Source organism: Mytilus galloprovincialis, chromosome 3, assembly GCF_965363235.1.
Source record: "Mytilus galloprovincialis chromosome 3, xbMytGall1.hap1.1, whole genome shotgun sequence".
In the NCBI taxonomy this organism is placed as follows: domain Eukaryota; kingdom Metazoa; phylum Mollusca; class Bivalvia; order Mytilida; family Mytilidae; genus Mytilus; species Mytilus galloprovincialis.
Genome location: NC_134840.1, coordinates 31954134 through 31970802, shown reverse-complemented (window position 1 = coordinate 31970802; position 16669 = coordinate 31954134). Strand labels below are relative to the sequence as shown.

The 16669-nt window shown below is 31.9% G+C and overlaps 1 protein-coding gene and 1 long non-coding RNA gene across 3 annotated transcripts; both read right to left on the bottom strand.

The window, feature by feature from the left end:
• Positions 1-459: 459 nt before the first annotated feature.
• Positions 460-2919, bottom strand: LOC143066379 (uncharacterized). 2 transcript variants are annotated; one of them, XM_076239326.1, is made up of 4 exons: positions 2856-2919; positions 2544-2630; positions 1150-1336; positions 460-547 (listed from the first exon to the last, which is right to left on the bottom strand). In XM_076239326.1, the coding sequence occupies exons 2-4, from the start codon at positions 2622-2624 to the stop codon at positions 498-500; spliced, it is 318 nt and encodes a 105-aa protein (XP_076095441.1). In that variant the 5' UTR covers positions 2625-2630; positions 2856-2919; the 3' UTR covers positions 460-497. The 2 variants fall into 2 exon arrangements, with proteins under 2 accessions (XP_076095441.1, XP_076095440.1); XM_076239325.1 differs by lacking the exon at positions 2856-2919 and adding an exon at positions 2767-2787.
• A 9185-nt stretch (positions 2920-12104) lies between these two features.
• On the bottom strand, positions 12105-13925 carry LOC143067717 (uncharacterized). Its single transcript, XR_012976016.1, has 3 exons — positions 13781-13925; positions 12891-13154; positions 12105-12571 (listed from the first exon to the last, which is right to left on the bottom strand). It is a non-coding gene; the product is annotated as an uncharacterized LOC143067717 (long non-coding RNA).
• Between the last annotated feature and the right edge of the window lie 2744 nt (positions 13926-16669).

Below are 16669 nucleotides of genomic sequence, written 5' to 3'. Positions count from 1 at the left end.
ATGAACTTTCCGCTTTGAATCCCCCCAAACCAATTTCAGGCTCAAACAGACGGAAACCAATAATTACATAGAGGAAATTAAATTCTAATACCTACCAATACTTACACTTTTACACAACGACCGATATTCTACTGTGTTTTCCAATGTATTTGGTTATTCTTGTAATGTTTAACAAAACAGCTAATGATCTACAATGTTTTCGGTAAAGTCTATTTCAAAATCTGTAATTCAAATTGTTTGTTTTATATTTTAGTTCAATTGTCCAACAAAGAGATTATGGGCTACTTAAACACCGTGATAGCAGAATTAAATTCTAATAATGAAAGTTTTACCCACTCTAACCCTTTGATTAATTGAAATCCTTCACTCACACTGTTATAACGCTATAGTTTCCAGTTTACTGCATCAAACTCATGTAAATGATTTTTACATTTGTTCGACAAAAAATACAAGAAGACATTAAATGATTCATTTTATTTTCGTGAGGTAGACCACAATTAAGCTGTTACATTCTTTGTCTTTTCTGGGTTTGGTCTACCAAACAATTCTGAAAAGGAATGAAATCGCTGATATTCTATAAATTGAAGGAAGAATATAACTCAATACTGCCCCTATTCTTCATCGAAAATGTAAAATCAAGACGGTTCCCGCTAAACTGTAAACAAATATTCATTTTTTTCTCTGAATTATTTATCAGGTGCGACTTGACATTTTAACCTAATCTGTCTATGTACTTAGCTCACACACTGTTGTCAAAATAAAAAAATTTAACGCGATTCTCATACAGAAAAATAATGTAGCTTTAAGACCAGATTTTATCAACCTTTGTTTACATAATGAAATGCCTGTACCAAGTCAGGACTATAACAGTTGTTATCCATTCGTTTGATGTGTTTGAGCGTTTGATTCTGCCATTTGTTAAGAGACTTTCATTTTTGAATTTTCCTTAGAGTTCTTGTTTTTTGTTAATTCTTCTTTTCAATAAAAAGTAAAAATGCACAGACAAAAAGTTCCTACGTTGATTTTCGATTTATTTGACATTTTTGCAAATGCGTTTTTATTTGTTAACAAAGATTAAATGCATAATAGTTAAATTTAAAAAAAAAAACGAATTTTTATATCAAATTCTAATCAATATTTAAAAAATACCTTCACCGTCAATCACACCATTTTTATCTAGATCTCCATCTTCAATAGTTGCAGTTGCTAACCGTTCTGCTTCCTTTTGTTCAAACCCGTACACCCAAAATAGACACATTTGTTCCGTCCACGTACTATAATTGTCATTAAATTCAGGAGTTCTCATCATATTCCTGCAATCTTGTTTAGTAAGACTCTGTAATCAGAATTGGGAATTGAAACGGGGAGTATGTAAAAGAGACAACAAACCGACCAAAGAGCAGAAAAAGCCGAAGACCATCTATTCAGTGGGTCTTTAACGCAGCAAGAAAATATTGCACTTGGATATCTACAAGTAAAGCCTTACAATGCAGTGGTTTATCGAATGATTAGACTCAATACCTCGATACTTACATGATGATATGGATATTGTTTGACTGGCTGCTATGCAAACTTCGGAAATAAATTGAGATTGATGAATATATCTTCTCATGCATATCGCTGATTCGCCTGATTACAGCTATACTTTTGTTTCTATATCAATTTGGTTCTATTTCAGTGATATTGGTACGTCAACATGTGTGTTTGGCTTTAGGGTCTCAAATATTTGGCATTAAGCATCGCTCTAATGAAAATTGTCGAAATGTGCATGTGATACAGTAAAACTGTATCGGTTAAATTTACAACTGTAGTTTGGAATTGTATTAATTATCGCGGCGATTTGGTAAAGATTAGTTTCAACCGAAAATAACATAAAAAGACGATTAATATAATAAAATCTAAATATAAAAAAAGCAAACTTTGAAAATATCATGACGCGATATAGCATGCAGTTGTTTGCGAGGCGGTCAAGTTTAAATAATTCGGATTCATGGTTTTTTTTTAGTTTAATTGAGAGTTAAGTATTTCGCGTGCATTTGCTGTTTCATTTTTCGTTAACGAATGTATCTCAAGTGACTTAATTTATTTACTGAAAATGACCGATTTTTACAGATGGTTGTCTTAAAAGAAAAAACCGCCACTATTCTGATATTTTTACTGATCCAAAGTTCATTATCTTTTACTCAAACAATATATTTGTATTTCATATATGGTTAATGTTGATACTATCGATATTTCTATCAGGATAGCAAGCCTATATTGTTAGTTTGTCCGTTTTTATAATTTATGCAGCATACCAATCAAACTGGTGTATCACTTTCAATCGAAAAAGTTGATACCTTATGATCCAAACGTGGTATTGCGCACAATATATTGTTGTACCGGTATCGGCATTCAGATCTTGTTCGAAACTGCCCTTTTTTGTTTCTTAGTTTAGGTTTTGTTGCAATCATGCAATGTTGCTTCTGGTGAGTTGTGTGGAAAATCACTATCATATTCATTTAATGAAAATAACTAAAACATAATGAGATAGGTTTACTTACATTCTTCATTCCATGAAGTGTCGATGAGTGAGAAACCACGCTCAACGAAATCATAATTGCAAGAAATAAGAAAAATTGCATTTTGCCCTGTAAAATAATTTTAAAAAATCACCAGATTATTGATGTAAATTGGAGTACTGTATCTACAAAAACAAAAATGAAAATGCTTTCAATTACAAAAGTCTACACAGAAATATTATCCACATAAAGTTTAAAAGATTACCTGCATAATATTTACTCAATCATAGTGAACAACTCGTTCATATCATTATTATACACAACATACAAAATATAAATACTTCTTTAACTTACTATATGTTTTATGCTTGCTGTTGAAAGAAATAAAATCAGGCACACGTGTCAGCCGGATTAACAATAATAATGATATAAAATGAATATCAACTATAATGATATAGATGTAATTATGTTTTTTATTTCAAATTCATTGAAAATTACAGTGTTCCATTTTAATGTGTAGCAATTTGCTGTAGTTATTATCAAAAGTAAATGTCACTAAGTTATAAGTGCACCTTTCTTTATTTTATTAATATTGTAATTATATTGTGTCATAGTTGAAATTCATTCGTCCAATGTATGATTATTGTTTTTGTTAATATGTGTTTAGACCAAGTAATGCCATTCCAATTGCACTTTTATAGTGTGTCTTCTTAATGTAATGTAATACGACTGTTTCGGTTAAGGGTGAATGTAGCATGTAGGTGCCTGTTAAAACGTTTAAACCCGCTGTATTTGTCGTAACCTGTTGTTCAGTGGTTGTCGTTTGTTGATGTGGTTCATACGTGTTTCTTATAACTTGTTTTTTATATAGATTAGAACGTTGGATTCCTATTTATATTTTTTATACTAAAATTGAAAACAGAAATGGGGAATGGGGAATGTGTCAAAGAGACAAAAACCGACCATAGAGCAGACAAAAGCCGAAGGCCGCCAATGGGTCTTCAATTTGGGACCCTTTATTGCTTGCTGTACGTTGAGAGCCAAGGCTCCGTGTTGAAGGACGTTCTTTATAATTGTTTACGTTGCACACATTGTGACTTGTATGGAGAGTTGGCACTCATCCCACATCTTTTTATTCTACGAATATAGAAAGACGATATATTTTGCTGACCCGAAATGTTAATCTATTATCACAATTTAGTTTATTTTGTTTGGTCCTATTATCAACAGTTCAACAAGTAACTTCATGACAGTTTTTCTTAGTGTTTGTAATTGTATCATTTCAGACAAAAAATTGTTGAGTATTTCAATGACGCAAGATTTATCAATCATTTTTTTACTTGTATTTCGGATGAACATTATGTTTTCGTATTGTTTGAATTTCTTATCATTAAATGGACTCTGTAGTTAGTTTTCTTTTCTGTCTCATTGACGTAAACCAAAATATCTTCATTAATTCTTATGCATACAGATGAAAAATTTCAAAGGTTAAAATTTGTAACAAAATTATTTTGGAGTCATTCTGAGCAATAAGAGTAATACTCATTTGAAACATAAGCAATTTTTTAAAGGACACTCTAGGAAATCAACTAATTATGATGGCAAAGCGAGGAAAGAAGAAATGAACAGTGGAACTTACCAGTGTTTGTTTATGGAACAGATAATCTATGATAATCCGTTTCACTTCTATATATTTGCAGAAACAAATTTTTCAAATCATTATATTTTTGATGTATGTTGATACATGATATATAAGAACTCTGATTATTGACTTTTAATTAAAATAAAATCCCCCTAAGGTCTTTATGTTATTTCTATTTTATGAATTAGTGATTACGAGATGGAGTAAGTAAAACTATAAATAGTCAAGTTAAATCAAAGAAATTCTTTTCTTTTTCTGGTAAATTTAAGTAGTGTTAATCAAGTTATGAACCAAACATAGCTGTATCTGTGGTATTATTATTCTTAAGTTCAATGTAAAAGATGTATAGTCAGCCTTTTATAGCTGACTATACGGTATGGGCTTTGCTCATTGTTGAAGGCCGTACGGTAACCTATAGATGTTTATTTCGGTGTCATTTTGGTATCTTGTGGACAGTTGTCTAATTTGCAATCATACCACATCTTCTTTTTTTATAATTAACGCTGTCGTAGACATTTCAATGAGATACATACATGCTTTAATGTATGTTCTTTTACAGCAGCTCAGAAGACTAGTTTTGATTGCTGATAGAAAAGAATTTCATTAATTTAGAAATACTTTGTGCAGAGCATTTGTCAGAACCAGTAGTATAATGCAGTTTATATAGGATCACTTAAATAGTTTTGTTATCGAAAAGAAAGAACAACGATATTTTTTCAAGTATTGTTTATGAAAACTACAATATATTTGTCAGGTTAGTCAAACAGTTTGTGGCAACATTAAGGTCTTTGTCTGAGTATTCGTAGACCTGTAAAATTGTTTACTTATCTATCTTTACTATCAGCGACCTCACATCTTCGGTAAATTTCGAAAGATAATTTACGACTTCTTTCTTTGTTAAAGTCATTATCTGGAGTACCTATTGACATACTTCCATCGATACACATTTTGAAATTGTGTATTAGTTTTCAAAATAACACATTTTGTAGACATTGGCAATATCACCAATCATAACGTTTCAATACGATGGATCTTACAAAAACGTTACAATAGTTCTAAAGGTTTCAGAATTTTATGGTTCAGACATGACATGAAGGTAATCAGCATCTGATATTTGACAGATTTCGACAAAGCATTATGTCAAAATAAAGTAGTCTATGACGAAAAGATTCCAAATCAATAAACCAAATCTTGATTGCTTTCGAAAATCTTCAGAAGGGATGACTTCGACGTTATCACCTAAAACCCTTGGTTCAATACATTCCTTATAAGCATACACCCTCTACCAAGGAAATCATGATATGAAACGCAAGTATTAGATCACCATATACACATACAGGCGCTAATGGAATGTTGCTACTTAGTTATCGAAATTAAACAATTGGGAAATCCTAATAAATATCAAACTGTGTCCATTAATGATTTTGACTAAATATCAATTTACCTATTGGATAAGAATTAGGATTTACCCATTGGATAAGAATTAGGATTTTACCAGTTACATCCTGTATCTTTCTTTGTTAGGTCTTCCATACAATTCTGAAAAAAAATGAATTCAAATTCTTAGATTCTATGAAAAAGGGAACTATAGAACATAATACTTTTCCTCTTTCTGTCTCGAAAAAGTTACAACAAGACGGAATCCGTGAAAATTATAAACACATTTATTTTTGTGTGCATTATATACATGTGTCAGGTAAATTTAACCCCGAACTACCTTCATTAAAAAGGATCTTCAAATACAATTCTAAACAATACTTGAAAAAATACCTTCGCCGTCAATTGCACCATTTTTATCAAAACCTCCGTCTTCAATAGACAAAGTTGCATACTTCACTGCTTTCTCTTTTTTAATCCCATACCATCACCAATATAAACACACCTGTTCTTCCCATGTATTATAGTTGTCTTCAAATTCAGGATTTGTTCTCATATCCATGCAATCTTGATATGTAAGACATACAACACAGTGAAAATGCAAATAGTTAAACTAAATATATCAGTACTTACATAATGATATGGATAACAAACTTTGGAAATAAATTGTTATGATGAAATGTATCTCTGTTATGCATAGCACTGATTGTGGCTATCCTTTTGTCCTTTTTCAGTAATATGAGCTTGCCAATAGGTGTGTTTGGCTTTAAATATTTAAGTTCTAGTATTTGGCCTGGACCATCACTGAATAAACATTAATTATCGAAAAGCGCAATGAAGCTGTAAAATTGGTATCTTTTAATGTTATAAATTTAGTTTGGAATTGTAATATCTATCGAGGGTATTTGGTAAAATCAAATTTCAACTGAATATGGCTTAAAATGTCGAATATTGACATTTACATCCCAACTCTCTTGTTCTACCAGAGATGATCCGAGCCGGATCGGCCCATCCAGATCACCTCAGCTTGAGTTTCTTGGCTTTGTATGCCTTCCTTTGTTTTTTTTTAACATTTTGGCGGGAATGGCTTATCCGCAATAAAACTTAGAATTATTTACACGGAAAAGACTTACTATCAAATCTATGTAGAAAAAATCCAGTGTATATGCTGGGATTCGAATTCAATACCTTTAGCATATCAACCCACGACTCAAATCCCTACACCTGGATGACTGGATACAAACTCACCGTCAATAAAATATTTAAACATTGTGTCTAGGGATCATTAAAGGTATATACAATATAATGATATATAAAGTATATAATAAGAATTGTGTGGCGTTCTGAACTACATTTTATAAAGTGTAAATGTATATTTTTTTTTACTAATTTAGAATATCTGGGATGTAAAATAGTTATCCCATTCGGACTTGGTGTGTCAGTGTAAAATTACCCTTTGGCCTCTGGCCATCGGAATGATTTTACACTAACACATCGTGTCCTCATGGGATAACTATTACAGCAATTTATTTATCATCATATTTGGAAATAACGCATATACTTGTTTACAAAGCGGTCAATTAAAAAAAAAAATTATTAATTGGATTTTAAGAGTAATTGAAAATCCTCATATTTACTGTGATGTATCAAATTGAGAAATTTCTTTTACTGTATATTGTTTTTTTATGAACGTATCTCAAATGTCATGTTACAGTTAGTTTCAAAAAGAGAAATCGCTATTATGCCCCACCTACGATAGTAGAGGGGCATTATGTTTTCTGGTCTGTGCCTCCGTTCGTCCGTCCGTCCGTCTGTGCCTGCGTTCGTCCGTCCGGTTAAAGTTTTTGGTCGAGGTAGTTTTTGATGAAGCTGAAGTCATATCAACTTGAAACTTAATACACATGATATGATCTTTCTAATTTTAATGCCAAATTATAGTTTTGACCCCAATTTCATGGTCCACTGAACATAGAAAATGATAGTGCAAAGTTCAGGTTAAAGTTTTTGGTCAAGGTAGTTTTAGATGAAGTTAAAGTTACATCAACTTGAAACTTAGTACACATGTTCCCTATGACATGATCTTTCTAATTTTAATTTCAAATTAAAGTTTTGACCCCAATTTCACGGTCCACTGAACATAGAAAATGATAGTGGGAGTGGGGCATCCGTGTACTATGGACACATTCTTGTTTTTTATATGTACAGATAACAAGTTTAATTATTATAACTTATTCAAAATGTATAGATGTATTTTTTGCATGATTAATATAGCGTCCATAGATTATGTTGATCAGAATAGTAGGCCTACATTTTCATTGTGTCCTTTTTAAAAATTAATGCATTATATCAATGAAATTTATGTACAACTTTCAGGGAATAAGCCGGTACATGCCTTTCCCATAGGAATCTAAGGTGGTAATGAACATCATACATTGTTGTCCCGCTTTTGTTATTTATGTCCTGTTATCAACCGCCTAATATTATTTCTTAATTTAGGTTTCGCTGCAATCATGCTAGTAGCGAGTAAATAAATACTTTTTTTAATCGTAAATTTATCTTATATACAATTAGGTTCACTTAACAGATATCACTAAAACGTATGGATAAAGATCTTCTTTCTTCCTTAATTCCATCACGTGAAGATGAGTGTGAAATCCCACTAAACGAAATCATGATAGCTAAAAATAAGAAAAACTGTATATTGCCCTGTAAAATAAAAGAAGCAATTATCAGTTAAGAATGTCTATTGGTTGTTAATTTGAGTTTTGTGTCTACAACAAACTGAAACATGCTTTCAATTGCAAATGACTTCAAAGAAATCTTATCATCATCAACATTGAAAAAGTCGTTGCAGCATGTTTACATATAGTTTTACTCAATTTGCTCCTATCAGTGCTTTACATAAATTGAACAGACAAAACATAAATTCTTCTTAACTTACAATATGTTTTATGCTTACTGTTGAATACAGTGAATTTTTCATCAGACACAAGTGTCACCTAGATTAAGAACTTTAAAATATTAATTATACGACATAAATATCAACTATGATGATATCGATATAATTATGTTTCATAATTAAATCACTAGAAAATTACCGTGTTCAAATTTGAGTGTAATAGCAAATTTCCTGTACTTAAACAAGAAGTAAAGATCACTTAGTTACATGTACGGAGCAAATACTTTTATAAAGGTTATGATCACTGATGTTGTAGTGTGACTTATTGGCAGTTATGCTTAGTATTTGTGTGATTTCAGAAAAAAATGTGTACCCTTTAAGTGGACAAGATTTATCAATTGTTTTTAAATTGTATTTCGGATGAAATTACTTTTTCTTTTGGTTGAAAACCGTATGCTGACCTCTAATGAACTCTTATTTACTATGTAGTTATGCTGCTGTCTCACGTATACAAAGATTGCTTTAATTTCACAATTACGACAATTTGGTGAAATAATTTTCTTTAACACGCCGTAACATAGTTCGGTGACCTTCAACTGTTTACTTATGTGACATTTGGTCTCTTGTGAATAGTCGTCTCGTTGGAAATCACACAAATCATGATAGTAAACGTAAGTCCTAGAATATCGTATCAACTGGGAGATGTATATTTCAAATGAAGATGCTGCTTAATAGTTGTAACATAAAAATAAAATAAAAATACAAGGTTTTGAAATCCTTTCAATTCTGTTGTAGTTAAGTTAAGTTCTAACAGTTCGTTACTATTAATATCTTAATGTTAATCAAGTTTTGAATGAAACCTAATTATTATCTTTGGTATTAATAATTTAAGTTCAATGGGATATGGGTGATCAAATCTGGCGTAAAACTTTGACTTTTCAATGAGATATCACACTTTCTTTAGTGTATGTACTTCTACGGCAACTTAGTTGGGAATGCTGTATATTATCAATTCAGAAAGACGTGTTACCAAGCATTTGGCAAAACTAGAAATATAATGCTGTTTATATGATAACTTATGATGTATTGTGGTTAATGCGAAGCAGATCTTTATGTTTTGGATAATAGTCCAAAATAATTAGAAGAAAGGGATCTCTGATTTTCTTGGATTTCTTTTTTAATTAATGAATATTTTGGGGTTTTAAGTGAATCATCAAAACTTTTTTTCTGTTACCCAGGAACTTATTTAATAAGATTAATAAACACAAAAAGATTGATATCTTTTGATATATTATTTACGAAAAAAATTGCCAGGGTAGTAACATAGTTTCTGGTACCTTTGTGTTCTTTTCTGGGTATTTGAAGAACTGTGACATTGTCTTTTAAGATAAAATATCTATATTTACAATCAACGGCCTCACAGTTGCAGTATATTTTGAGAGATGATATACGACTTCTTTCTAGATTGGATTACAGTATATATTACAAATCTTAATAGATCGAAACCTATAATTAAAAACCAAAGTGTGCATAACTTTGATTATGACATCTGTGCAAAGGTAACCTTAATGTTTAGAATGTCATTAAAGAATAAATGAATATTAAATAACCGTATCAAAATGTTTCATTTTAGCTTATTTGTTGACTACGGGACTGGTGATATTATAGTTTATGAAACGTCCACCAGCATTTGGTAACTACCAATTGGTGGTAAAAAATAATATGAAAAAGATTGTTTAACTGTTGTGCTTACACAAGGTGTTTTTGTATAAGCTCAAAATATCGTGCAACTGTCGTACGACGATCGCAATGACATTAACGGTACCAATTTCCTGCACCAGATGCGCATTTCGACAATACATGTCTCTTCAGTGATGTTCGTGGCAAAACTATTTGAAATCCAACGTTTATATAAAAGATGAAGAGCTATAATCAAAAAGGTCCAAAAAGTAAAGCCAAATCCGTGAAAAATCGCAAATGACGACCTGCGATTTGACCAAATTGCATGTCGTGGCGTTGCATAGTTATCAAAGATACCAGGATTATAATTTAGTACGCCAGACGCGCGTTTCGTCTACATAAGACTCATCAGTGACGCTCATATCAAAATATTTATCAACCCAAACAAGTACAAAGGTTGAAGAGCATTAGGGATCTAAAATTACAAAAAGTTGTGCCAAATACTGCTCATAGATGTGTCGTAAGTTCGTTGTGACCAGGGGTTTACCTCTGACCTCTGACCATCGCTATTCTAACTTGCAGGTTAAAAATCTTTGAAATGATATCATTTTCGATTGACTGATAAACGGTATTCTTCGTAAGGATTTATATTCACATCAGTTTAAATTCACAATGAGAAATAGGACACAATCAGTAATATTACAGATAAGACGACTATTTTTGTATCTGAAAACATAGGACAGCGAAAACATGTCGCTAGTGAGTTGCGGCACATACATTCCATATGTATCGATTGCCAATTCTCAATGTTGACTAAAACCTATGTAGTGATTGCAGTCGTTCTTCCTCATAACTGTGCTCGAGCTTTTTGTGTAAAGAGAACCTGCCTGCTGATCGAATCATTGTAGGTTAAACATGCACAGTCGTAACGTGTCAATTGATATATGATAAAGCATACGGTGAAGTAGAGATGAGAACAGAGAAATGCGAAAGTGACAATTAGAAAGTCGAAATCATTATATTTGTCATTTAACCCAAGACTTTGTGATTTTCTCTCACTAAATTATTTGGTGACTATGTTACGCATCTATCCCGTCGAACTAGAGATAAAGGATACACCAGATACAGTTAAGTCTGCATCATATCTTGACTAACATCTAAAAATTGACAATGAGGGTCGGTTGAAAACAAAACTTTACGACAAAAGAGATAATTTCACTTTTCCAATTGTGAACTTTCCATTTCTAGGTAGCAACATTCCAGCAGAGCCTACATACGTAGTATATATCTCCAAATTGATACGATATTCCCGGTTTGTTTTTCCTATCATGATTTCCTTGATAGAGGGTTTCTGCTCACAAGGAAGCTATTAAACCAAGAGTTCCAAATGGTTAAAAAGAAATCGTCCCTTTGCAAATTTTACAGACGCCATCACGACTTGGTTGACCGTTATGGAATAACCGTTTCACAGATGATATCAGATATGTTCCTTATGTCAAAACTACAATCCCCTTACCTTTTTAAAATATGACCAACCGAATTAGACTATTTACCGGGTTTGTAATAACATTAGGAACACGAAGGGTGCCACGTGTGGAGCTACTTAAATTCTGGAGCACCTTACCTCCAGTTTGTGGTGGGGTTGCTTGGTCTTTAGTTTTCTATGTTTTGTCTCTTGCACTATTATTTGTGTATGTCTTTTTCTTTTTTAGTCATGGCGTTGTCAGTTTATTTTCGATAAATGATTTTGACTCTTCCTCTAGTATCTGTCGCGCCTCTTTTAGAAACATTATTTTAGAGATTCGTACATGGTAGGTTGAAAGACAAAATTTCTAATTCAGGCTAAATTTTCTTCCCTCTGCCGATTAGATTGATTGTTAATTTGCTCTCGTCCTGTTTACGCATGAACTATTTTTCTAACAACAGTCAATCATTATACCATTTTTCAAGATTCTAAATTGCATGGAAAAATTACTATGAAGACCCTTCAATTATGATATTGCTGTTTTAAGAAAACCATTAAAATTTATTTAAAATGTTATAGCCGTTGTATTCTGTATTACATTTCATAAAGCAGCACTCCGGAAAACGTGTTATATAGCTGAGTAGGTGTCGCGTCAAGATTAGCGGATCCAGAATCTCGGAATCTTCGAACCCACAACCTGTCACCTTGCTGTAAAACGACAAGAACTGTTTGACTGGCCATATTGTAATCATCATCATCTAAAAACATGGCAGCAAGCTGAATTCCGTTTCTAACAATTTCCATTGGTAACGTGTGTCCTTCCGTATTAAACAGCGTAGTTGACAGAAGATAAAGACCTCTATAAGGCGCTATGAAATGACCGTCACTGGAAGAATATGCCCTTCCTTCGTTCGTGATGATTTTGTCAAACTCTACTTGCTGGTGGTATCCTAAACTAACTTCACGTGTCAGGGCTGCAAGAAAGGCAACTCTATGGACTGGTGTTTCTACAATTAAAAATATAAGTGTTATAAAACAATTGATATATAATCTTTTAAAAAAATCCAAATATTTAAGGGAATATGACAGAGAAATATATAGGTAAAAATTTGATATTAAGGGGTACTGGATAACTCTTAAGTACATGTGTAACTATTTTTTCTTCGGGCTATATCTAAACGCTTTACAAATCAGTCAATAAAACCAACATATGATATTCTATCATTCCTTTACATACAAATCTCCTCAGTGCTACTAATAAAAATTAAATATACATTGTTACAATAGAAAGTTGTCAAGATAAATTATACACTTATTCCTTCCTACCTGTAAGCTGACGTTTATCAAAGGCATCAAATGGGAGGCTCATATTTCCATTCGATTTATTGAAAATGGACGTCTTTTTAAAAGTACGCATTTGTCTCTTCAGATTCTCATGTTCTTGTTTTAATGTTCTTATATCGGTCATCACTAGAGATAACTGTTCCATAATGACAGCATTCTGTTTTCTCAAAACTTCATTTTCCTTTGATAGTCTAACATCTCTTTCTTTTAATTCTATCACGTCGTCTTCCAATCGTTTAACATGTCCTACAATTGCCACAAAAAACCACCAGTTAGGTTGAAACATGTAAACTTAAGTTATATGTTTATTCAGTCAACATATCGACAGCTGCTCGATGGATCATGATAATAATCATATACAATGACTGGAATATTTTGGATAGGAAACCATTTGTTTTGTTTGTAAAATACGGTTCAATGGGTAGACATTGATGATAACTTTGATTGCCTCTGGAATATATGAGCATTGGAAATAAGAATGTTTTTTTCTATCAATACACTTATAAATGACCTAATACAAATGTTGCTAAGCAATATTTGAATGTTCAGATGATTTAGTTTCTTCCTTACATTGTGTTTAGTTTTTTGCATTATCCTTTCAGACTCAACGAGACGTTCTATGTAATCATGTTTATTTCCATCTGGCGAGTAGATGCCTTGACGGGTTCTTTTTCCGGAGGAATATTTATTCATATTTCAAATTTGTCACGGGTATTAGAAAACTTAATAGAACGTAAATCAAAATCAAAGTATTATGCAGCTGTGGATAAAATACACACCCAAGCTAACAAATTAGAAAAAAAGTAAACATTGACTGTTTACCAGAAATGAAACAAAAGACCTCCTTGCGTTAACAAAATATAGTTGCATACCTGGTAGTTCATTTGAGTTGTATTCCTGTGATGCGTCAATACTTTTAAAACAACTAACGAGTCCTGCAATATTCAAAATCAATAAAATACATATTTTAAGGAACGACATTTCAGCACAACAGATTAGATAAGACAGAAGGAGTATGAAATAGTGTACAGTTGTCCTTATTTCTTTATCTTCTTAATTTTAAATATAATCATAGCGTTAAACTTTTGAAGTCAAGTTCAATCCGCTTTGATTTTAGAAAGATTTCAAATTTCTGGCACTTCAGATTCTAGTCGCACCACTTCCAAGAACCTTCCTAATGATTGAATTGATGACTTGCTGTTGTATCTGATATGCGCGAAGGCTTTGCCATTGTTATTATTTCAAGGAAACAACAATAAATTTGTCATTTGGGTTCAAAGTGGAACACAAGCTCGGTGTGTTTGTATTTATTTCTTCTGAAAATAGGCGCAATCGATTGGTTATGTTAAGTGGAAAATATCCATTGATTCGATTCTTAAAATGCATATGTAATTTATTTTTATATCTTCATGCTAAAACCATAATTGGTTAAAGTCAGATATATGTAATATTCATTTGTGTGTATATTTATGTATATATTAGAGAAGACGTTAATAAAGTGAAAAAACTTGTGTCTAATCCAGTTGTCATTTTTTATAATAAATATGTTTAAACTAAAAAAATAGTGGAATTATTCATTTGAAAAGAAAGAACTAATAAGCTAAACTTATTTAATAAACATTGCAAGACTAACGCTGTTAATTGAGGGTCACAAGGCAGACGTAACCTTTTTTTATTTGACAAGGTTCAAGACTTCCACAATATTGGTATGTCAAACCAAAGTTAATTAATTCTGATTCATGTTATCTATTCGACTTTTTAGATCATGAACATTTATTGAAAAACATGAGAAACAAGGTTTGTAAAACTGGATCAGATAAAGTTTGAAGTAAGAAGCCTGTATGCAAGTGACAAACTATAGAAAACAGATAAGGCACAAGTAGAACATCTTCTCAATATACAAGCAGAATGTAACATTCGCAATGAAAACATATACTAACGAACTCGAAATCGGTACACAGCTCAATATGAACCTGGCTTGTCATGAAATGAGCAAAAATTATGCTAACCAAATCACAGATAATGATTATTATAAGATGTAAGAGTAAATATTATCCCTCCATTTGCCAGATACGATTTAGACATTCCGATCGTATTATACGACGGACACTTTACACATATTGACCGACAAATGCAACTTTACGCTTTCACAAATGGACAATACAGTGCAAAAAACATAGGAACCATTGACATTGAAAACCTTTTGAAAGCATTTCATGATAGGAACGCAGTTACGACCTGATAAATACAAAAAGATGTACTGACTGCTTGTGATCTGTACAACGAGCTAATCCAGTTAAGCAAGATATAAATAAACTCATCATAGATACCAGGACTAAATTTTATATATACGCCAGACGCGCGTTTCGTCTACAAAAGACTCATCAGTGACGCTCGAATCCAAAAAAGTTTTTAAAAAAAGCCAATTAAAGTACGAAGTTGAAGAGCATCAAGATCCAAAATTCCTAAAAGCGTTGCAAAATACAGCTAAGGTTATCTATGCCTGAGGTAGAAAAGCCTTAGTATTTCAAAAAATTCAAAATTTTGTAAACAGATAATTTATAAATATAACAATATCAATGATAATTCATGTCGGCACAAAAAGTGCTGACTACTGGGCTTGTGATACCCTCGGGGAAATTAATCATCTAAATAATATACTCGTGTACAGCCGATCAGACAAAGATTATGTCTGCCTTCCATAATGGGAACAAACTATCAATACTAGACTGAGGATCATTGAAAGCATTAAACTCTACAAATGTGCTAAATCTGAGTAAGACAAACTCCTTAGATACCTCCAGATTTTGAAAGTCTTATTGGTACAGGTAGAAAGCTAGGGTTTTGGTTCATGATAAAGACTCAGTTGATTGACACGGACCTGGATGCAGTGTTTGGATTGTATATGTTCCACCTGATTACAAGTCCTATGTATTTTAGGATGCTGTTTGTCAGATTTAAAATAATTTTGAGCTCTAATCACATCCCGTTATCAATTTGTTGATTTTGTTTCACATTTAATGGTAAAGCCACCACAAAGAACGTCTTTCAATGCACGACTTCAGATATTTTTTTGATTTTATAGAGAGATTGATTCAATTTTAGATTTGGTCGATATCCTGAGTGAAAGAAAAAAGAGACAAATACTTTTTCCTTACCAAAGGATTTTTAATAAATAAGCTAACTCTCTTATATTCGATACTGTGAAGTTTACTAATAATTGAAAGAAATATCATTTTGAAAATGGCTCAGATTTAAAATGAACAGAGTGAAATTAGCCTTATTTCATAATATTGAAATTTGAAAGCGAAAATGATATCACATTGAAGTTTAAATTTGAGTAGATATCTCACACAGAGTTTTTTTTAAATTAAAGTTTATTACTTAGATTCAAAAATATTCAACAAGAATCTTAACACATTTCTTTCCTAGTGGAATTACGTTTGATTATTAAACGTTCCTGGACATTAGATAAACACAAATTTAATTTTCAATTCCGGTACGTAAAATGATACCATATGTTATCAAATATAGGTTTCTCCATTGCATGGTACAAATCGACAATTACAGGAAATAAGACTGATAACAGTGGCATATAAAATCTTATAATCCCTTTACAAATTATAAATTTGGTATCTTGACATGTTTAAAAGATTGTTTGCAAAAGATATTTAAGGTAAAAAAAAGCATAGTTATTTGGCAAACAGGTACTGGTTAATGTTCAAAGTTACAGCAATGAGAACTAGTAAAATAATTGGATG